Source organism: Gopherus evgoodei, chromosome 3, assembly GCF_007399415.2.
Source record: "Gopherus evgoodei ecotype Sinaloan lineage chromosome 3, rGopEvg1_v1.p, whole genome shotgun sequence".
Classification (NCBI taxonomy): Eukaryota; Metazoa; Chordata; order Testudines; family Testudinidae; genus Gopherus; species Gopherus evgoodei.
In genome coordinates, this window is record NC_044324.1 from 30869540 (window position 1) to 30891556 (window position 22017).

General features: G+C 45.5%; 1 protein-coding gene across 6 annotated transcripts in view; it reads left to right on the forward strand.

Annotated features, from left to right (window-relative positions):
* LOC115648159 (protein LYRIC-like) overlaps positions 1-22017 on the forward strand; it is a 53898-nt gene that overhangs the window by 6578 nt on the left and 25303 nt on the right. For 5 of the 6 annotated variants that reach the window (XR_003999475.1, XM_030555366.1, XM_030555368.1 and 2 more), the window contains exon 2: positions 13005-13064. The exons of the other annotated variant lie outside the window; for it this stretch is intronic. Coding sequence is in view for 4 of the 5 variants with exons in the window: in XM_030555366.1 (XP_030411226.1) it covers positions 13005-13064 (60 nt within the window). In the remaining variant the exon portion in view is untranslated. The remainder of the gene's footprint in view (positions 1-13004; positions 13065-22017) is intronic. 6 annotated transcript variants of the gene reach the window in all.

A 22017-nucleotide genomic window follows, 5' to 3' on the forward strand; every position in this document is an offset into this window, starting at 1 on the left:
AGGACTGAACTATGCTGTGGTTGTTCTTTTTAGTTTAAAATTCTCTGGATCAGTCTTCAAAACGATCAGTTCAAAGATGCACTTTTGTTGGGAAGTCTAGTGTTATCCTCTCTTGGGTATTTTTTTAAATATGTGCAATCTGGTGCATTCCATAGAGCAAATATTTGCTTTTCAGAAGTATCTTTATAAGCTGATGGTTTAGCAGTACCAGAAGTGGGGATGACCTGCTTCTACTCCAGAGGCATGGAAACAGGCCTGCCAACAGCAATTCCAGGCCCCAGGACAGAACAGTCAATGGGCCTCCACGCACACAAAAACCACACCCGCACAGACACAGTTCGCCTGACATTTGGGCAGTGCTGCGCCTGTGCTGGCTGCGCTTCTGGGCGTGCTCTTCCGGCGCAGCCAGGGCTTTTACATGCCCACCCGGTAGGGTTGCCAACTGTCTAATCATGCAAACCCAAAGACCCTTGCCCTGCCCCCTGCCCTACCCCTTCCCTGAGAACATGCTCCTGTCCCACCCCTTCTCCAAGGCCCCCACCCCCTGTTCACTCCATCCCTCTTCCCTCCATCACTCACTCTCCTCCAGCCTCACTCACTTTCACCAGGCTGGGGCAAGAGGTTGAGTGTGGTAGGGCGTTTGGGGTGCAGATTCTGGGGGGGAGTTTGGGTCCAGGAGGGGATGTGGGCTCTGGGAGTGAGTTTGTGTGCAAGGTGAGAGCTCTAGGCTGGGGCAGGAGGTTGGGGTGCAGGAGGGGGTCAGGGGGTTGGTGCTTACCTCGGGCGGCTCCCTAAAGCGACTAGCACACCCCTCTGGCAGTGACTGCTAGGCAGTGGGCCCAGTGGGTCTCCGTGCGCGGCTGCCTGCAGGCACTGCCCCTGCAGCTCTCACTGGCTGCAGTTCCTGGCCAATGGGAGCTGCGGAGTCAGTGCTTGGGGAGGGGGCAGCATGCGGAGACCCCCTCCCCAGGGGCTGCAGGGACGTGCTGGCCGCTTCCAGCAGTGATGCGGAGCGAGGGTGGTCAGGAAGCCTGCCTTAGTTCTGCTGCACTGCTGGTGGCCCCCAGACACTTTTAAATCACTTGGGCACCTGGCAGTTGCCTTCTTTGTTGTCCCCCGCCCCATCAGCCGGCTTGCATGGAAATATTCCCATTTTCCCACCCTTTCAGTTTAAGCTCTGGTCTAGATGCAGATTAAATTTGATTGTAAGTGTTATTGTATCATCTACCTTGGGTAGGAATTGCTTGAATCAGTGTCATGGGAAGTGGTCTAGTTGCCCCTGTAAAATTACCTCTTTATCCCTTACTGAAATGTTTTTAATTAGTTAACACTTCCCAGTCAATAGCAATAGATTTATTTATCCCTGGGGCTAGGGTTTTGGAGAGCACTTTTGCCTCTTTACCTGACATCAAATCAGACCATTCTATCCAGAAGGGTCATGAGGAATCACCCCTCTTCCCTTAGTTAGTGGATCATGCTCTGCATGATTTTGGGGGAGGTGGCCAGTAGGAGAGGGCTGGAACTGGGGTATATGTCCTGTATGGGTTATCATCTCCTGGCAAACCCATAGGGTTTCCCTTGGGATTCCCTTCAACATTCAATGCAAACAGTTGCAGCACTAATTCCCACGGCTTGTCTTGTGTCCTCACTCATTGCCTTATAAAACTCATGTTTCCTCCCTGAGAAGCGCAGGGGAACAGGCTTTCCATGTGGATGCCCCCAGATCTGTGGAGTTTTCCTGTGGCTCTCAGGACATCCGGAGTACTTGGAGGGCCAGGTCTCCTTCTTCCTCTGCCAACCTTCCCAGGAGGAGGAAAAAGAAGCTCCATGTCCACTCTGCAGTTTCCCAAGTAATTTTCCCTTCCTAGAAAGGGCGGATGATTTAGCTCAAGATGATTTTGGGGGTGGGGGCAACATTGTAGCTTATGTATATAGTGATCATACAGTCCTCTGGCTTGGATGGGGAGTCCTTCTCCTTTCTTTGCTAGTTAACACAGCATCTCTCTGTTGCTTCCTATTTAGACCTTAGTGGAAACTGCCATAGTATTATCTTTTCTCTCTGGGTACTAGGAGTAATTTCCCTTGAAGCCAATGCCCAGGCTGCCTCCCTCATTGACTCTCACTGCCAAGAAAACATCCTCTTTGCTTTCAGAATTTCAGGCTTGTTGTTTCTCATTCCCCTGGTTCCCATCAGTTCAGGGAACAAATAGTCTCTCAGGTTTGGGTCTGTTATTATGGCAGTGCAATGTGATCACAGCCCAGCTGGCCAGAATGTCTGCTTTCACCTATGAAAATTTGATTAGCAAATAATTAAACTCATGCTGCTTTATTTCCCAAAAGACTGCTTGTCATGCAGATTGTTCAGTGTCTGTTGTTGTAGCACTATGCAATTGTGCTGTGGCACTATAGAGTAGTTACACCATGATTAAGGCTGTATTTTTTTAACCAGAAGAGGAAAGTGGGCTATTTGTCATAGAGCAGAATGATAGATTGTAGGAGGGCAATGTGAAAAATGTCATAAGCTCAGTTTTAATGACTGATACCCAAGTGAGGCTAGAAATCTTCAAGTGGATGCCTGAAGAAATTCAGAATTCCTATTTGCTTTCTGGCTTGTTGGATTTTTACTTTGGAAAAACTGAAAAATGAAAGGATTTCTTGTTCAGAAACAAAACAGATTTCAATAAAGTTGACTTAAATGTTCTAAAATTTCTGCTGGTAGACTCTTAAGGTGATAGACCTGTAACAGAGTGTGAATTTTAAAAAGGAATTTAGTCTGTGTGGGAGAGGGACTACAAGTGAAGTTCTCTCTGTGCATCATATCAATCCCACTTAAAACCTTGTGCTGGCCCTCTGCACAGGGGTAAATTTCACCCAAATGGAATAAAATTTATAGGTAGTAATTAGTAGGAATAAATAGCTCATTACTAGAGTGGAAAGAGGATAATATTTGTGGAGCCGTAGGGATCAGGACTAAAATCTGTGGTGTTCAGTATATGTATAAACCTGGAAGAAGACGTGAAGTGGTAAAACTTGGTCACTGCAGAAACCTAGTTAACTTTAAAGTGGACTGTGAAGAATTCCAGGAATACCTAACAATTACTTTAAGTGAGTAATACAATAGAAGCTTACATCCAGTATAGATAAGTGTAGATTAAAGCACATTGGAACAAACAACTTTAGGTATTTAGAAACACTGATGAGTTTGGAATTAGTTGTAACCTTTGACTCAGAAGACCTAATCCTCTAAGAATTACACACGTAATTAAAGATGTTTGCTTAATATACATCATAAATTAAAAATTTAATCAGCTTTTAGATCACAGTAAGAAGATGATAAAGAAAAATGATACTTAAAATACTATAATATCATTACATATAAATTGATGGTATATTACCTAGAATACCACATTATCACTAGAAAAAGATCTAACAGAAATAGGAATGATCTAGAGCAGGGCTTCTCCCCAGCTTTGGGGAGGCTAGCCCGCTGGCCCTGCCCCTGCTGCCTAAGGCCCCACTCCCCCACATGCCAGAGCCCTGAAACACCCCTCCCCTGTAAAAGGAGAAGCCTGGAGGGGCCCCCGTAACTGGAGGAGCCCTGGCCCGCCCACCCCAGCCACATTGGGCCACGGAGCCATAAAAGGGAATTTTTGTGCCTGAGGCAAGGGCCGGCTCCAGGCTCTTTGGCGGCGGGTCCCTGAGTCCCTGTTGGAGGGAGGGAATTGCCGCTGAATTGCTGCCGCCACCGCTTCGTTCATTCTTTGGTGGCAATTCGGCGGCAGGTCCCTGAGTCCCTCTCGGAGAGAAGGACCTGCTGCCGAATTGCCGCCGAAGAATGACTGAAGCAGCGGTGGCAATTTGGTGGCAGGTCCTTTCCTCTGACAGGGACTCAGGGACTTGCCGCTGAAGCACTGCTGATTGTGGTAGAGCTGCGCCCCTCTGCTTTGCACGCCCAAGGCAAGTGCCTCACTCGCCTTACCCTTGTTACCGCACTGTTGAGCCAAGCCACTGCCACTGACCACCCCTCCGCCCCCACAACACCAGGTTGCACTGTTAGCTTCTCTGAGTTCTGGGCTTGCCCCAGTACCGGGCCGAGCTACCGGCCCTTCTGCCCCTAACACACACAACCCAGCTGAGTCAGCGCCCCCTCCCGCCCCCAAGCGCTGGGCCAACCCCAGCGCCCCTGAAGGCCCTACCCCGCCCGAGCTGATGGCTCCCACCACTGGTCCAGCGCCAGGCTGGCCACCCGAGCAGACCAGCCCCAGCCGCAGCACTGGGCCAAGCCTCCTCACTCCGTCAGCTGCTGGCTCTCGGTCTCTGCATCCCTCCTCACTTCCTTGTCTCTGAGGAGGAGGGATGCAGTGAGCAGCGAGGAACTCAGGGGAGGGGAGCGTGAAGGAGACATGATGGCAGGCAGGCACAGGCAGCACGCAGCAGGCGGGGTCTCGGGGAAGGGACGGGGCCACTATGGCCCAGGGTGTCTGGCGATGGGTCTTCCCTGGCCTATTATACTCACAACCCATGTTCTGAGGTCCCTTCAACATGCTATAAAAGACACCACGGTCCACCTGTGCCACAACTACGTTTTTCTGCATATAAAAGCCAGGGCTCTTGTTAGAAGGTAGCAAGTAGCACAATTGCCTGGGGTCCCACACCACAGGAAGCCTTGGAAGCTAAGTTGCTCAGTCTTTGGCTTCAGCCTGGGTGGCAGAGCTTGGAGCCGCAGCAAGTTTAATGCCAGCCCTGCTTGGTGGACCCCCTGAAAACTGATTGTGGCCCTCCAGTGGGCCCAGACCTGTAGTTGGGAACCAGTAGTCTAGAGTGGACCAAATATTATTGAGACAAAGATACTGTGCAGAAGAAAGAAATACACAGCTGCTCTGGTGACAGCTTTCCTTCCTGTTCTGCTATGATTGAGCTATATAAAATAGTGAAAGATGGAAAGAGGAGGCAGCAGGGGGAGAGTAGGTACTGAACATTTTCCGTAATGCAAAAAGAGAAAGGCAACCAATTTAAAACAAATATAGGAACATTTTTTTAAAGCATGCAATTAACCTGTTGGACTCCCTGCCGAAAAAAGTGTCTTAGATTTAAAACAGCATCTAGCTCCTGAATATTGCACCAAAAATTAAAAATTCTGTGCACAACATTCTGCAAAATTCCACATATTTTATTTGTCAAAATAACATAATATAATCATGCCAGTTTCAAATATTTTGGTAATTTATTTAAAATACCTTTCAGTAAGTATGTCTCTTACAATACAGACAACAAAAAAGATTCAGGAAATGTTATTTTTTTTTTGACAAATAGATTCCTTACTGGACATATTAATACAGAACTTTGAGTAATCATTAGTTTAAACTACAATACAGAAATGTATTTCCTGCACCCCTCAGAGGCAGTGCAAAGGTTTGGAGGAGTCGGGGTAACGGAGGAGCTGAGGGAGAGGGAAGTAATTGCTGGGAAGGAGCCTGAGTGTGAACTTGGAGGGTTGTTGGGTGTGGGGGTGGGAGAATTATGGAAAAATTTTTTTGGGAAGGGGGAGGGATTGTTAGGGAGCCTCCCCCATGCAGACCCTGGCTGAGCTCTAGCCTCTCTCATTCAGTCAGGCACATCTGCCTCTGTTCATGTATGTTTCTGTACTCTACCATCACCCCAAGTCAGCCACCCCTGCCCCCCATCCCCATGTGTCTCTGCACCCCCACTCCCATTCAGTCCATACCCCAATCTGTCCCCCACAGCTGCCGCTTCTGAATCCCCTTCTGACACACCCCCGCAGTCCTATGTGTTTCATGCTGTCCAGCCCCCCATATCTGGTTCCTCCTGATTTGGCCCCACAGGCAGGGTGTTGTGCGGAATGCAGCCTCTGCTCTTTCCTATATGCAGCTGGAGCCCATCTCACTTGAGATGAACTTGCTGTCTGTTCTGGTGCCACATCTGTCTCTGGTGGGTGAAACGTGTAACTGCAGGCACTTTCTGCTGAAAAAAAAATTCTGCATATCACATGAATTCTGCATGTGCGAAGTGGCACAGAATTCATAAGAACATAAACATAAGAACATAAACATAAGAATGGCCATATTGGTTCAGACCAAAGATCCATCTAGCCCAGTATCCTGTCTTCTGACAATGGCCAGTGACAGGTACTTCAGAGGGAATGAACACAACAGGTAATCATCAAGTGATCCATTCCCTCTCAGCCATTCCCAGGTTCTGGCAAACAAAGGCTCGGAACACCATCCCTGCCCATCCTGGCTAATAGCCATTGATGGACCTATCCTCCAGGAACCCTCTTATAGTCTTGGTCTTTACAATATCCTCTGGCAAAGCGTTCCATAGGTTGACTGTGCATAGTGTGAAAAAAAAATACTTCCTTTTGTTTGCTTTAAATCTGCTGTCTATTAATTTCATTTGATAACCACTAGTTCTTATGTTACCATGCCGCTCAAAAGTGGCAGGAGCTGCAGAGCTGCCCAGAATGCTGGCGCCAGCGGCTTGGCATGCTGCAGCTCTGTGAGGAGTGGGGGCAGAAGTGGGGGAGGGGTCAGGGGAGCCTCCCCAGCTGGGAGCTCAGGCGGGCCGGAGACAGGATGGTCCAGCCTGCGGACTGGAGTTGTTTGCCCACCCGCCCGCCCCTTTAACAGCCGGTTCTACATTGGCTTCTAAATTTAACAAATGGTTCTTGAGAACTGCTGGGAACCAGCTTCAGCTCACCACTGCTCAGTCATATTTCGCCTTAATTGTCTCTTTTCCAAGCTGAACAGCCCTCATTTTTAAAATCTCTCTCACATGGAAGCTGTTCCATACTCCTAATAATTTTTGTTGCCCTTTTCTGAACCTTTTCCAATTCCAGCATATCTTTTTTGAGATGGGGTTGTCAAGTATAATTCCCAATTCTGGACCTTAGAGTCCAAAATCTGGGTACTAGCATGAATTCCCCTAAGCTTAATTACCAGCTTAGATCTGATAGGCTGCCACCAATCAGGACTTAGAGTAGAGCGCTTGATAGACTCTGGTCTCCCCCAAAAACCTTCCCTGGGGGTCCCAAGACCCAAATTCCTTGAGTCTCACAACAAAGGGAAATAAACCATTCCCTTCCCCCTCCCTTCTTCCTCCCAGCTCCTTCCCACCCTGGGAACACTAGGAGATCGCCTGATTCAACTCCTTGAAACACAACACAGAGAGATCAAGTTTCTCTCTCACCCTCACCCAGAGGCAATACAAATTTACCTTTCCCTCCTTGCTTCCCACCAATTCCCACCAATTCCCTGGTATATATAGACTCAATTTCTTTGAGCCTTAATTAGGAGAGAAAAATCAACAGGTCTTAAAAGCAAAACTTTTAATAAAAAAAGAAAGAAAAAGTAAAAGGTTTATCTCTGCACTTTAGATGGTAAAAAGTTACAGGGTCTTTTAACTATAAACAATAGAAAAAACTTTCTCCAGCAGAAACACAATTTAAGCTACTTCCAGCAAGTACACATATGCAAATGAAAAAAAAAACAAATTAAAAGACTATGACCGCCTTTTCTTACTTACAATTTTGAATAGATAAGAGACTGTAGCAGGGAGATTGTCAGAAACCTGGTTGTACCTCTAGTCCCATCCAGGACCCAGAGAGAACAAAGCCAAACCCCAAACCCACAAACAAAGGCTTTCCTCCACGAGATTTGAAAGTATTTTGTCTCCTGATTGGTCCTCTGGTCAGGTGTCTGCATGTCACTGTTTGTTAACCCTTTATAGGTGAAAGAGACATTAACCCTTAACTATCTGTTTATGACAGGGGTGACCATATCTGCATGCAGTATTCCAGATGTGGGTGTGCCACGGATTTGTAAAGAGGCAATATGATATTTTCTGTCTTATTATCTATCCCTTTCTTAATGATTCCCAACATTCTGTAAGCTTTTTTGACTGCTGCTGCACATTGAGTGGATGTTTTCAGAGAACTATCCACAGTGACTCCATGATTTCTTTCCTGAGTGGTAACAGCTAATTCAGACCCCATCATTTTATATGTATAGTTGGAATTACGTTTTTCAATATGCATTACTTTACATTTATCAACATGAATTTAATCTGCCATTTTTTTGCCCAGTTAGCCAGTTTTGTGAGTTCCCTTTGTAACTCTTCGCAATCTGCTTTGGACTTAACTATGTTGAGTAGTTTTATATCATCTGCAATTTTTGCCACCTCGCTCTTTATCCCTTTTTCCGGATCATTTATGAATATGTTGAACAATAGTGGTCCCAGAAGGAGATGCTGGGGGACACCACTATTTATCTCTCTCCACTCTGACCAAACTGATCATTTATTCCTACTCTTTGTTTCCTATCTTTCAACCAGTTACTGATCCATGAGAGGACCTCCCCGCTTACCCCATGATAGGTTACTTTGGTAGAGCCTTCGACGATGAACCTTGTCAAAGGCTTTCTGAAAATCTAAGTACCTTATATCCACTGGATCCCCTTGTCCACATGCTTGTTGACACCCCAAAGAATTCTAGTAGATTGATGGGCATAATTTCCCTTTACAAAAAACATCTTGACTCTTCCCCAACAAATTGTGTTTATCTACGTGTCTGATCATTCTGTTCTTTACTGTAGTTTCAACCAATTTGCCCTCTACTGAAGTTAGGCTTACCTGCCTATAATTGCCAGGATTGCCTCTGGAGCCCTTTTTAAAAAATTGGCATCACATTAGCTATCCTCCAGTCTTCTGGTACAGAAGCTGATTTAAATGACAGGCTACATACCACGGTCAGTAGTTCTGCAGTTTCACATTTAAGTTCCTTCAGAACTCTTGGCAGAATACCATCTGGCCCTGATGATTTATTATTGTTTAATTTACCACTTTTTTCCAAAACCTCCTCTAATGACACCTCAGTCTGGGACAGTTCCTCAGATTTGTCACCTAAAAAGAATGGCTCAGGTTGGGGAATCTCCATCACATCTTCAGCTGTAAAGACCAATGCAAATAATTTATTTAGTTTCTCTGCAATGGCCTTATCCTCTTTGAGTGCTCCTTTAGCATCTCGAATGTCCAGTGGCCCCACTGGTTGTTTAGCATGCTTCCTGCTGCTCATATGCTTACAATTTTTTTACCCCAGGAGTAGATAATAAACCTAAAGGCGTTTCGTCCTTTTGTTTCAGAGCACAGGTTAGTCGCATGCTGGGGTTAGGCAATTATTTCCTCTGTGGATAACATAGCATACTTAGATGTATTATATAGGGGGAGTGTGTTTTCCTTGAAAACACATGCATTGGCCATCATTGAAGACATTAATAATTATTTGTTAAGCGCTGATGGTGTTCTCAGTGTACAAGACCCAGAAGAAAGTATGAGGCCAAATTTTTACTTTGATCTGACCCCTGGTGGGAAAAGGGGGTGGAAAACTAGTGGGTCTCCCCACCATAGTGCAGTCCCCAACTGGCGAAAGAGTTGGCATAGCCAGCTCCTATATCATCTCACCATGCAGATTCCAGCATAGTGTATCAAGGATGGCACAGGACGTGACCAGAATACTGTTGTGGAGTCACAATGCTTGTCTGGTGTAACATCCCACTGTAATTTACAGCAGTCCTAAACTACACTGGGGCTAGGCTTGGCATAGAACTGCTCCAGAAAGATGGAGCTGCAACCATCTCCTTTCTCCTTTCCCTCCTTTAGTTGTGTGCAGTGGATGTAGGCACAGCGGGGAATCTGGGCCTATGGTTCATGCCCTGAGTAGCTAACATACTAAATTAACCTTGATGAGGATGCCAGACTAGGTTGCATATTGGAGGTTCCTGACTGGCAATCCAACTCTAAGCCATCATGTGTCTGATATCTTGGGTTATAGCTGAAAAATCCAGTTAGGTATCTGGTCACAAATTGATACCAGCTACTGATGAAACAGACCTAGTTCTAGAGGTGCTCTTTTACTGCGCCCACCTACATTCATTGTATTTTCTATTTAAAAAGCCTCCCTCGCAGAAGATGGTGTCTCCTGTATTATCTGGTATATTTTTAAACTATATTTGATACTCTTAAAGATGGAACAGAATGGTGGGGGGATGGGGAGGACCCAGAAGAGCAGCATCAATGCGTTTGTATTCCATGATTGTATTCTGGTCAGCAGCAACCTGGCACACATGCCCTCTCTCTGCCGTGCACAGGACTATAAACTACATGAGTGTGCATGGGAGCGTGTTTAGAGGTCCTGGTCCTAGTGGAGGGGTGAACATTCAGAAACACATTGCATGGCATGTCTTGTAAAAATGTCCCCTGCGCCTCTCTCCGGGGCTACATAATAAAGTTGAATCAATAACTGCAAAAAAACCACAAAGGATTAGTGATAGAGAGAGAAAGCATCATCTTTATATAAAGGAGAAAAGGCAGCTCACCACCCTGTGCATCACAAACCCAATGGCCATAGAGTCAGAAAAGCCTTCAGATTGCTCCAGGAAAAGAGGAATGCAATTTAATATGCTACAGTGTAGAATTCCATAAAAGGCCATGAGGATGCTTTTTTGCACGTGTTTGAATTTATTTAGAATTGTACTAGTGGATTTATACTATTATTTAATCCAGTTTATCTCTGACTGCATAAAAACCAATATTTTCCCCCAAGAATGAGGAAAGGCATCAATCTACATTTATTCATTTATTTGCAATGATTCCAGTAAAGATGAAAGCAGCAAAGAGTCCTGTGGCACCTTATAAACTAACAGCCATATAGGAGCATGAGCTTTCGTGGGTGAATGCATCCGATGAAGTGAGTATTCACCCACGAAAGCTCATGCTCCTATATGGCTGTTAGTTTATAAGGTGCCACAGGACTCTTTGCTGCTTTTACAGATCCAGACTAACACCCCTTTGATACATGAGTAACAATAAATTACATCAAATAATTTTTTTTTTCCTCAAAACAACCAAACAGTGCCATAAATTAATGTGGCCAAAAATGAAACCTAGGGGCCCTGACAAGGAAGGAAAGGGTAGGAGGGACTTCCAGAGCTGTAGGGCCAGCTCGCTGACCAAAATGGGGGTAGAACAAAATGAGAGACATAGAATATTACTTGGAGGTCTAACTGGCATAATATCATAGCGAGGGCAAGAAAACATGTCATGAGAACAGCCGTACTGGGTCAGACCGGCGGTCCATCTAGAGATCATTAGTGAGTGTGATGGAATGTACAAACCCCACACTGGAGAGGAACGGGTCATGGAGCTGTTCTGGGCCCACACACCTGCAAAGTCTGCACAACCTGGAGAAGGAGCTTAACAGTGGGAGCAGAGTAGCTCAGATGTGGGCAGGCAGTGGAGGTGAGCTGACTTAGGAAGGAGCACCACAGGAATGCTTGCTTCCTCAGATCAAGTCTGCAAAGGAGGGACTGGTGACTCTTTGAAGGTCAGAAACTCTATTGTGTTGTTCAGTTCTTTGCTTTACCATGTGGGAAGAGAGGGGTCTGGTAGGAAGTGATCCAGGAGGCAGCAGCATAGATTGATCTACCTAATCACCATAGTATTGAGGACTGAGAATTAACTCTGGAAAACATAGGAACAGACTACAGCACCAGTTCTGCAGAGTGAGCTATGGGGGGCAGAGCTCCCCTGATTTCAGTGGGGTTATATGCGGGGTGCTATTTAGATAATTCTCTTTGCAAGGTCAGGGCCCTAAGCTGTGCTAGTCCAGAGTTAGTGGTATAGGAATGACTGTGAAAGCAATTGGCCCAGCAATGAATAAATGTCTCTGTTGATAAAACTATAAGGGAATTGCAATTTCTTATTGGTGATCATTCAGTATCACAACCTTTGGTGGAGATCATTTCTTATTTACCCAGGACATCTGGAGTCTAAAAAATCAGCATCTGTTCAGTTCTCAGAGGAAAGGGGAAAGCAGATGGTAGAATGTGGTAGCAACTTCTTTACCAGAAGGATTGCAGAGAGCCAGCACATCCCTAAACCTGGGTAGCTCTGGGAGGAGCGGGTGGTATGCTAGGAGCAGCTAAGGGGGATGCCAATACAGTGCATTCCTTTGGCAGCCTCCATTGGTGGGGGTTTTGCAGTATCCCAAGCAGAAATGACAGATTCCCTTCTGTGACAGAACCTTAGGGAAGAGTAGTGTGCATTGTCCTTCCCAAAGAGATGTGGGCCTTGCTGTCTCAAGCTATATCCGGCTAAAGTTTGTAGTCTTCTTGTAATTCAAATTAATTGATTGCCAAAGAGTTTGAGTTAGCCAGTATATGCTTATCTAGACGTTCCACAAACACTTGTGGTTTACTCTAGTGGTATGTCTAGACCAGGGGTCGGCAACCTTTCAGAAGTGGTGTGCCAACTCTTCATTTATTCACTCTAATTTAAGATTTCACATGCCAGGAATACCTTCTAAAAATGTTAAAATGTCTCTTTCTACAAGTCTATAATATATAACTAAACTATTCTGTGTAAAGTAAATAAGGTTTTTAAAACGCTTAATTTTAAATAAAATTTCTTAAATTAAAATGCAGAGCCCCCCGGACCAGTGGCCAGGACCCAGGCAGTGTGAGTGCCACTGAAAATCAGCTTGTGTACCGCCTTCGGCACACGTGCCATAGGTTGCCTACCCCTGGTCTAGACATAATCTAGAGTCCACCTCAACCAGCTAATACACAGTAAAATACACAGTAAAATCACCCTGTCTGTTTTAAAATGTGTTGACTAGTTCACTTTTTATCCTGGTCTAGACATACTCTAGGGTAAACCACAAATGTTTCTGTCTTGGAACAAATGTTTGTGGATTTTCTAGACTGTCTTTAGTAAAGGTTTTTAGCTCATTGAAATCAATTGGCAATCAATTAACTTAAGTTTCAACAAGGCCAGAAACTCCTAGCCTGGGGTTATTGTTAATTTCTGTGTATTCTTTCAGACCGATAACATGTGACTGACTCTCATAGAGATGTGTTACAAGAATTGCAACATTGTGCTTATAGGAATGTATTTCCCCCATAATATAACATTTTTGAATATCCATGTTCCAGGTTCCAGTGAATTGTCAGCTTCTAACCATTGTTGGCAGGAGAGAAAAAAAGCTACTGAAGGTACCACTTTTAGTTCCAGAATTTACACGGTATTTCTAAAATGATTTTTTTTAATGAATGTTCTTATTTTCTATTATGGTTTTTGTAAGGATAACACGTTCCTGTTATCTGAAAGACTTAAAGAATTGCAGTTAGGAACACAGAAATTGCCAGACTGGATCAGACTCAAGGTCCATCTAGTTCAGTATTCTGTGTCTAGGAGTAGCCAGCACCAGATGCTTCAGAGGAAGGTGTGTGACCTCCTCAGGCAGTGATGAGCAAAAGACCCACCCCCAAGTATGTTGGGCAGTGTCCTTTTCCCCTCAGGGTCTTAAGTCCAGCAACCCCAAAGTCCCTTTAACGTGCCCATCCCTTCTCTGTACCCCACTCCCAGTTGCTGTCCTTGGCCAGTACGGAATTCAGAGGTTCATCTGCATAATTCACCTCCCACCCTGTGTGGAAGGCCAGGGGGTAAGGAGGCACCTTACACACCACACTGCTCGAACACTTGCTCATTGCTCCAATGTCCGATCGCCATGCATCTGCGGGGCTCTGCTCTGGCCCTTTCCACCAGCTTCTCTGTTGGCCGCTTGCTACGCCCCTCTACCAGCCGCCCTGCTGGTCACACCTCTCCATCAGCCACCCTGCTAGCTGCTTGCTATGCCTCTCCACCAGCTCTCCAAGATGTCTTCACAAACACACACAGACACCCCCCTCTCAGTGATTTCAAGTGTTAGTGGAAGAGCCTCACTGCTGGTGCACACTGGGTAGTCTCTTGTAATAGAGACACTGTTACAAAGTAGGTCTAATATTTATATTTAGGTATCAGTGATTTCAGCTCTGCAGCACGTAACAAGACTTTCAGTTAGCTATTTTATTATACCACAGAGAGGGAAAGGGTGTTTAGGACCCTTAAACAGGGCCCACACCACAAGGTGTATATATACCTATTCCCACTCTCTCTCAACTCATTGGGCTTTGGATCCCATGTCCCCTGCCTAGCGAGTGCTGTTCAGCTGAGGGTGAGTCCCTTCATTGGAGTATGCCAGGTACAGTTTTGCTGCCCTCGGTTCACACAACAAGGATAACAATGCTTTATTGCTCCTGCCCCAATAACAAGGAGACTGGGGATCCAACATCAGCCACAAGTGATCATTTGTGCAAGCAGTCCCATCATACGGAGCACCTAGGCAGGGTGGTTGTGTCCATGCAAATGAGATCAGCTTCTGAAGTATTTTTCCACAGCTCACTACTAGATGTCAAGGGAGAGCTCATCCAGACTCTGCTTACACCTAGCCCACGTCCACACTACAGCTTAAAATCGATATTATTAAAATCGATTTTATAATACAGGGTTTATAAAATCGATTTTACGCGTCCACACTAGGGCATCTTACGTCGGTGGTGTGCATCCATGTTCCCTGGCGTCCATCGATTTCAGGAACGTTGCACTCTGGGTACCTATCCCACAGTTCCTGCAGTGTTCCCTGACCCTTGGAATTGTGGGTTACTACCCCAGTGCCTGATGGGGCAAAAATCACTGTCGTGGGTGGTTCTGGGTACAGCCCCACCCCCTCCCTTCCGGAAAGCAGCAGACAGCCATTTCGTGCGTTTTTTACTGGGTGAAGTGAGCAAACGCCATTTTGCAGCAAGCATGGATCCTGGTCAGATCATTACCTTGATCGCGGATGTTGTAAACAGTTCACGCATTCTCCTGCTGTCTATGCTGAACCATGAGCCAGAAATACAGGAGAGGATGCTGCAGCGCGGCGACGAGAGTGATGAGGACTTGGAGAACGAGTTCTCTGAAACCGCGGACCCCCGCTCTTTGGAGCTCCTGATGGTAATGGGGGAGGTTCTACCCGTTCCTCGCCAGTTTTGGGCCCGGGAAACAAGCACAGACTGGTGGGACCGCATAGTCCTGCAGGTGTGGGACGATTCACAGTGGCTGCGGAACTTTCGCATGTGTAAGAGCACTTTCTTTGAACTTTGTGACTTGCTTTCCCCTGTCCTGAAACGCCATAATACCAGGATGAGAGCAGCCCTCACAGTGGAGAAGCGAGTGGCAATAGCCCTCTGGAAGCTTGCAACGCCAGACAGCTACCGGTCAGTCGGGAATCAATTTGGAGTGGGCAAATCTACTGTGGGGGCTGCTGTGCTGGAAGTAGCCAAAGCAATCATTAAGCTGCTGCTACAAAAGGTTGTGACTCTGGGAAACGTGCAGGTCATAGTGGATGACTTTGCTGCAATGGGATTCCCTAACTGTGGGGGTGCCATTGATGGAACCCATATTCCTATCTTGGCACCGGAGCACCAGGGCACCCAGTACATAAACCGCAAGGGGTACTTTTCAATGGTGCTGCAAGCACTGGTGGATCACAAGGGACGTTTCACCAACATCCACGTGGGATGGCCAGGAAGGGTTCATGACGCTCGTGTCTTCAGAAGCACTACTCTGTTTAAACGGCTGCAGCAAGGGACTTACTTCCCAGACCAGAGAATTACAGTTGGAGATGTTGAAATGCCTATAGTTATCCTGGGGGACCCAGCCTACCCCTTGATGCCCTGGCTAATGAAGCCATACACAGGCAGCCTGGACAGTGGTCAGGAGTTGTTTAACTACAGGCTGAGCAAGTGCAGAATGGTGGTAGAATGTGAATTTGGCCGTTTGAAAGGGCGCTTGCGAACCTTACTTACTCGCTCAGACCTCAGCCAAACCAATATCCCCTTTGTTATTGCTGCTTGCTGTGTGCTCCACAATCTCTGTGAGAGTAAGGGGGAGACCTTTATAGTGGGGTGGAAGGCTGAGGCAAATCACCTGGCCGCTGATTATGCGCAGCCAGACACCAGGGCAATTAGAAGATCACACCAGGAAGCGGTACGCATCAGAGAAGCCCTGAAAACGAGTTTCATCATGGGCCAGGGTACGGTGTGACTGCTGTATTTCTTTCCCCTTGATTAACCCCCCCCCCATGTATTGACTCTTGCTGCTGCAAGCGAGCTTCCCTCCACCCTTCCAAAACAGCTTGCTTATGGAAAATAAAGTTACTATCTGTAGAAAACATTGTATTCTTTATTAAAAGTCAGTCCCTGTAAGCAACCCACCCTCCCTCTTGCTTTTACAAGCATGTGATTAAAAATACATAAGTAGGGGTTTTGGGGGGAGGATAGTAGAGGGAGGGAGGGAGGAAGGGAAGACAAAGGCAATTAAGGAAGCCCTGAAAACGAGTTTCATCATGGGCCAGGGTACGGTGTGACTGCTGTGTTTCTTTCCCCTTGATTAACCCCCCCCCCATGTATTGACTCCACCCTTCCAGAACATCTTGCTTACTATCGTAACCAACCCACCCTCCCACTGCCTTTGAATAGCATGTCCTAAGAGTAAAAGAAATGAAAAGGTACCCCGGGAGTGGTTTGGGAGGAGTATAGGAGGGAAGAAAAATGCCATTAAGGGCATTTCAATGTAATGACAGCCTTTTGGTTGGACTGTCCACAGGGGTGGAGTGGGCAGGTGCAGAAAGCCTTCCCCCACGTGTTCCTACACGCCTGGGTGTGGAAGATATGGGATATGGTGAGTACTGAGGGAGGTTAAACATGGGCTGGAGTGGCACTCTGTGACCTCGCAGCTCTTCCAGCAGACTTCGGAGGAGGTCAGTCTGATCGCGAAGAAGCTCCAGCGTTGCTGCCCGCCACCGCTGATCTTCCTGCCGCCACATGTCATTTCGAGCAGCCCTCCTGTCCTCACGTTCACTGGCAGCGTCCCTGTACTTTGCGACCACGTGTTTCCACTCCCCCAGATGAGCTCTTTCACTGCGGGTTACTGCCATTATTTCTGTGAACATCTCCTCCCGTGTCCTCTTCTTCCTCAGTCTCCTTCTCTGACCTATCCTTCGGACAGGAGAAGGGAGGCTGGAGAAATGTGCAGCTGCGTGTGTGGGGGAAAAGAGTGATAGAAGGATCATAAGAGATACATTTCACAGAACAATGGTTATACTCTTTCACAGTGAACTAGACTATTCACCGTACGTAGCACGTCACTTCACTACAAGGTCGCCTTAGGATTCTTTTAGTATTTAGTGCTTGCGGCTGTGGAGTCAGAGATCAACACAGACGCAGGTCAGGAGATTACAAAAAAGCTTGCTGGAGGACATGGTAAGTCTAATGGCAGTGAACCGTGCAACCTCTTTTATTACTCTGTACCCCCGGCTATTAACAGGTAGCATTCACGCTTGGCAGCCAAATTGCTAAAAAGCAAAACTCTTGCTTCTTTTCTTATGCCATCAGAAAGGTTCAGCACTAGAGGAAAATTGTGGATGGCTTCCCCTCCCCAATCTGCATCTCTGCTGTAATAGCAGGTCACTTTACCGCCTCCCCTCTCCACCCTCTGCCTTGGCAATTAGCAGCGATGATTCCTGCTGCCCAAATGCTAAAAAGCTTAGCGCCATTAGAGACACCTCCCCGTAGGAATTTGCAGGTTTTTACCATCCCCCACATGGCTAACTGCTAGGAAAGGTTTTTTATTAAAGGAGCAAGAAAGCAGAAACGAAGGAATGGTCATCTCTGTCCCCTTAATAAAGTACATTACTTTTTAACAGGTGACCATGAACGATATCACTCTCCTGAGGATAACAGAAAGAGAAAAAGAAATTATGCTTCTTGAATGCCAGCAATCCCCGGGGCCATTCGCAGCTAGGCTTTGTCATGCAATGATACCCGATTACGTGCTCCAGGCATGGTGTGGTAAAGTTTCATACCATGGTGGACGGAATAAGGCTGCCCTGCCCAGAAACCTTCTGCAAAGGCTATTGGGGTACCTCCAGGAGTGCTTCATAGAGATGTCCTTGGAGGATTTCCGCTCCATCCCCAGACATGTTAACAGACTTTTCCAGTAACTTTAATGCCAACTACTGCATGCAAGCCCTCATGGCAAATCAATCATTAAAAAACGGTTGCTTTTAAACTATGGTTTTTATTTAAAAAAGTACACTCACCAGAGGACGCTTCCACGGCTTCATTGTCTGTGCTACTGGCTTGAGAGGGCTGGGAGGGTACTTCTGTCAGGGTGAGGAAAAGATCCTGGCTGTTGGGGAGAATGGAGTGCTGTGTGGTCTCTGCCATCTCGTCCTCCTCCTGTTCCTCCTCCACATCTTCGCCGTCCGCAGAATCATCAGCAGTGGCTGAGATTACTACCCCCACCTCTGAATCCACAGACAAGGGGGGGCTTTTCGTGGCGCAGTTACCTAAAATTGCGTGAAGCTCTGCATAGAAGCAGCATGTTTTTAGGCCAGATCCGGATCTGCCATTTGCTGCTTTGGTCTTCTGGTACGCTTGTCTGAGCTCCTTAACTTTAACTCTGCACTGTACCGAGTCTCTTTTATGTCCTCTCTGCCTCATGGCATTAGAAATCTTTTCAAAAGTTTTCTCATTTCGTCTACTGGAACGCAGTTCTGATAGCACAGACTCTTCTCCCCATACAGCTATCAGATCCAATAACTCCTGTGTGTTCCACGCTGGAGCTCTTTTCCTATTCTCAGGAGACTGCATTGTTACCTGTGCTGCTGAGAGCTCCATGCTGGCCAAACAGGAAATGCAATTCAAAAGTTCCCGGGGCTTTTCCTGTGTACCTGGCCAGCAGTAGAGTTCCTTTACCTGTCCAGAGCGGCCACTGGTGCACTGTGGGATACCTCCCGGAGGCCATTAACTTCGATTTCCATCCACACTAGCCCAAAATCGATTTTGTAAAATCGAGTTTAGGGTTACTCCTTTCGTTTAGATGGAGTACAGAAATCGATTTTAAGATCCCTTAAAATCGATTTTAAGTGCCTTGTAGTGTGGACGGTTACAGCGTTAAATCGATTTAACGCTGTTTAAATCGATTTAACGCTCTAGTGTGGACCTGGCCCTAGAATTAAAACCAGGAGTCCAGATTCTCTCTATTCCTCTGCTGACAGCAAATAGCTGTGAAAGCCACTGGCAGGGTGTGTATCGCTTTCCCCCTCTAACAACTGGTCCATGTAGAGCAGAACAGCCTACTACAGCTACTAGTTATCCCGTTAGTTCAAGTGGTAGAGGTCTGTGCTGTGTATCTAAAGGTACGAATCCTGCTGATGACTCAAGGTGGGAGCCAGAATGGTTCCACGTGATAGAATTTCTGGGGAAGAGGTGTCCTTTTTTTTTTTTTTTTTAATTAAAAGATTAGTTTTTTAAAAGCCTATATTACAAGAATGTTCAGGTTGCAAAGTCAAGCATTTAAAAGGTAGGAAATGCCAGAATTAATGTTGCCTGGACATCCTTAAATCGGCCATGTTGTGTCTGCATTAGGATGGGATCTTTAATTACATGATCACATACAGGTTTTTTTCCATTCAGTGCACTCATTCAGTGCACAAGATGGGCTAAATTCTGACAGTTAATGCAGGTTGTGTAGTGAAGGAGGCTGTTATCTGTAGGACCCCTGCCTCATTTGTAGCAGAGGTTGCTCCGTGTATAGTGAATGTGGCAGGCATGGCAGGAAGAGAAAGGATGGTCTCATGGTCAGGGCTATTGAATGCTGCTTTAAAGTAAACTGGCTAACTGGGCAAAAAAATGACAGAATGCTGTCTCTACCTCAGATCCTGTGTGAAGTGGGAAAATCACTTAAACCAAAATGTTCACAGCTGGCCACTAATTGTGTGTTTCTCATATTCTGGATGCCTGACTTCAGACCCTGGTGTCTGATTTGCAGAAGTGCTGAACACTCAGAGCTGCAATTAAGGTCAATGGGAACTGTTCTTTGAAATTATAAAGTGCTATAAAATACTAAGTATTCTGAAAAAGCCGTGTATGTGCTTCAGGTTAGTCACCCAAAATTAGTGGAAACTGCTGACAATTTTAGCCTCTGTGCCTCAGTTCCCAAGCTAAAATGGGGATAATAAAGACTTAATTTCATAAATTCATTAATGTTTGTGAAGAGCTCAGATGAGCACCATAGAAAAGCCCATGAGGAAATTAATAACTTTATATTCAGCTCAGTATTTGGGTGACTTGAATGAGGCAGGAGTCCCATGGAATAAGTAGTATGTGAGCATGTAGATGAAGACTGTACCAGTGTGTACACACAAGGGGGCTTGAATTAAACCTTAATTTTGGCAATTTCTAACTTTAGAGTGTTTGATTTTACCTTCTTTTATTTGTTTCGACGTACTAGCACATTTCCCATGTATGTGAAGTCAAAGAATGTTCCCAATCTTCAGGGATCGCTATGGAATGCTTATTTTTACATGAATTTTTCAGCAATACATTTAACTTAGAAAAACTTGTCATTAACCCTCCCAATATTGTAGTCCTGACTTCACTTCAAAACTGTCTTAAAGAAAGTCACCTTGGACATCTTCACAATCTGCTTTACAAGCAACAACACGCAACAGAATAGGATGCACACATGAGGTAACTGTAGTGAGCAAAGGCTTAGGTTGAAGCTACTCTGAACAACTAAGGAGACAAACCCATAGTTCGTAAAACAGAAAATTGTTCTCCTTCCAGATTAGTAAAGTTTAAAAGCCAAGTGGAAGCAGAATAGAAATTTATTTATTTTTGTTCTTATTTTAAACTGCCAGTTTGTCTCCCCAATTGTTGAAAGTGTCTTCAATCTGAGCTGTAACTGCTTGAAAAGCTTCTCACTGTAACAGATGGCAGAGCTCAATAAACACAAGCTCCTGTTTCTTTATTCATTTGCAGTTGATTCAAATGAATATTTTGAGCATATTGTTCTTCTGCTCTTTTTTTATCCTGGGTGCATGGATTTGTGTGAGTTATTAGTTAGAGATTCCATCCTACTTGGTGGTTATCCCATTATTGCTGCGTCGGAATCTTATTTAGCTAATCAGATTGCTGACTTTGTTTCACTCGTGTGACCATAGTGAATGCATTTTTTTTACTGCTTTATAGCGTAAGAAGAAGGACATAGTTCAGTGGTCTGAACACGGAACTGGGAGCTAGGAATTCTTGAATTCAAATCCTAGCTCTGATGCTGGAGACTTCTGGAAAAATCACTTAGCCTGGGTTTCTCATCCTTGGGGTTGTGAACTGATGTTGGGGGCCATGACAATCTGCCTTTGCCATATTTCTCAATGAGAGCAGGGCCCTGGCTAGACAGGAAGCACATTTGAGGAGGTGGGTATTTTAGCTTGGAAAAGTTGAGAGTTACTAAGGGAAACTAAAATGTTTAAACTTTATGGCCTAAAGTTAGTGATACAAATTCATATTTAGGTTCCTACATGAAAACGGCCTGCTTTTCAGAGATTCTGAGCACCTACAACAACCATTATAGCAGGGATAGGCAGCCTATGGCAGGCTTGCTGAAGGCGGCACGCAAGCTGATTTTCAGTGGCACTCTCACTTCCCAGGTTCTGGTCACTGATCCGGGGGGCTCCGCATTTTAATTTAATTTGAAATGAAGCTTCTTAAACATTTTAAAACCCCCTTATTTACTTTACATACAACAATCATTTAATTATATATTATAAACTTACAGAAAGAGACCTTCTAAAAACGTTAAAATGTATTACTGACACGCGAAACCTTAAATTAGAGTGAATAAATGAAGACTCGGCACACCACTTCTGAAAGGTTGCCAACCCCTGCATTATAGTCAGTGGAAACTATGGGTGCTTGGTACCTTTGAAAATCAGACCACTTACTGTAGTGCCATACTCTAAGCATCTGGTGGGCTGGTCTTCTCTGCCTTAGTTTTCCCAATGTAAATAGGGTAGATAGTGTGTATTTCCTATCTCATTGTTCTGAGAAATAATTACTGTTTATAAAGGGCTTTGAAGACAAAAAGGGCTAAATATCAATATACAGCAGCTGTCTGAATTTGAATGCACAGTTTCTAACTTTGCAGATAAATGTCATTTTGTAGTACAGAGAGTATAATATTCTGCTCTCTGGAGTTCGTAATAGGGTCATTCCTTCGATCCCACAATAACCTGTACCT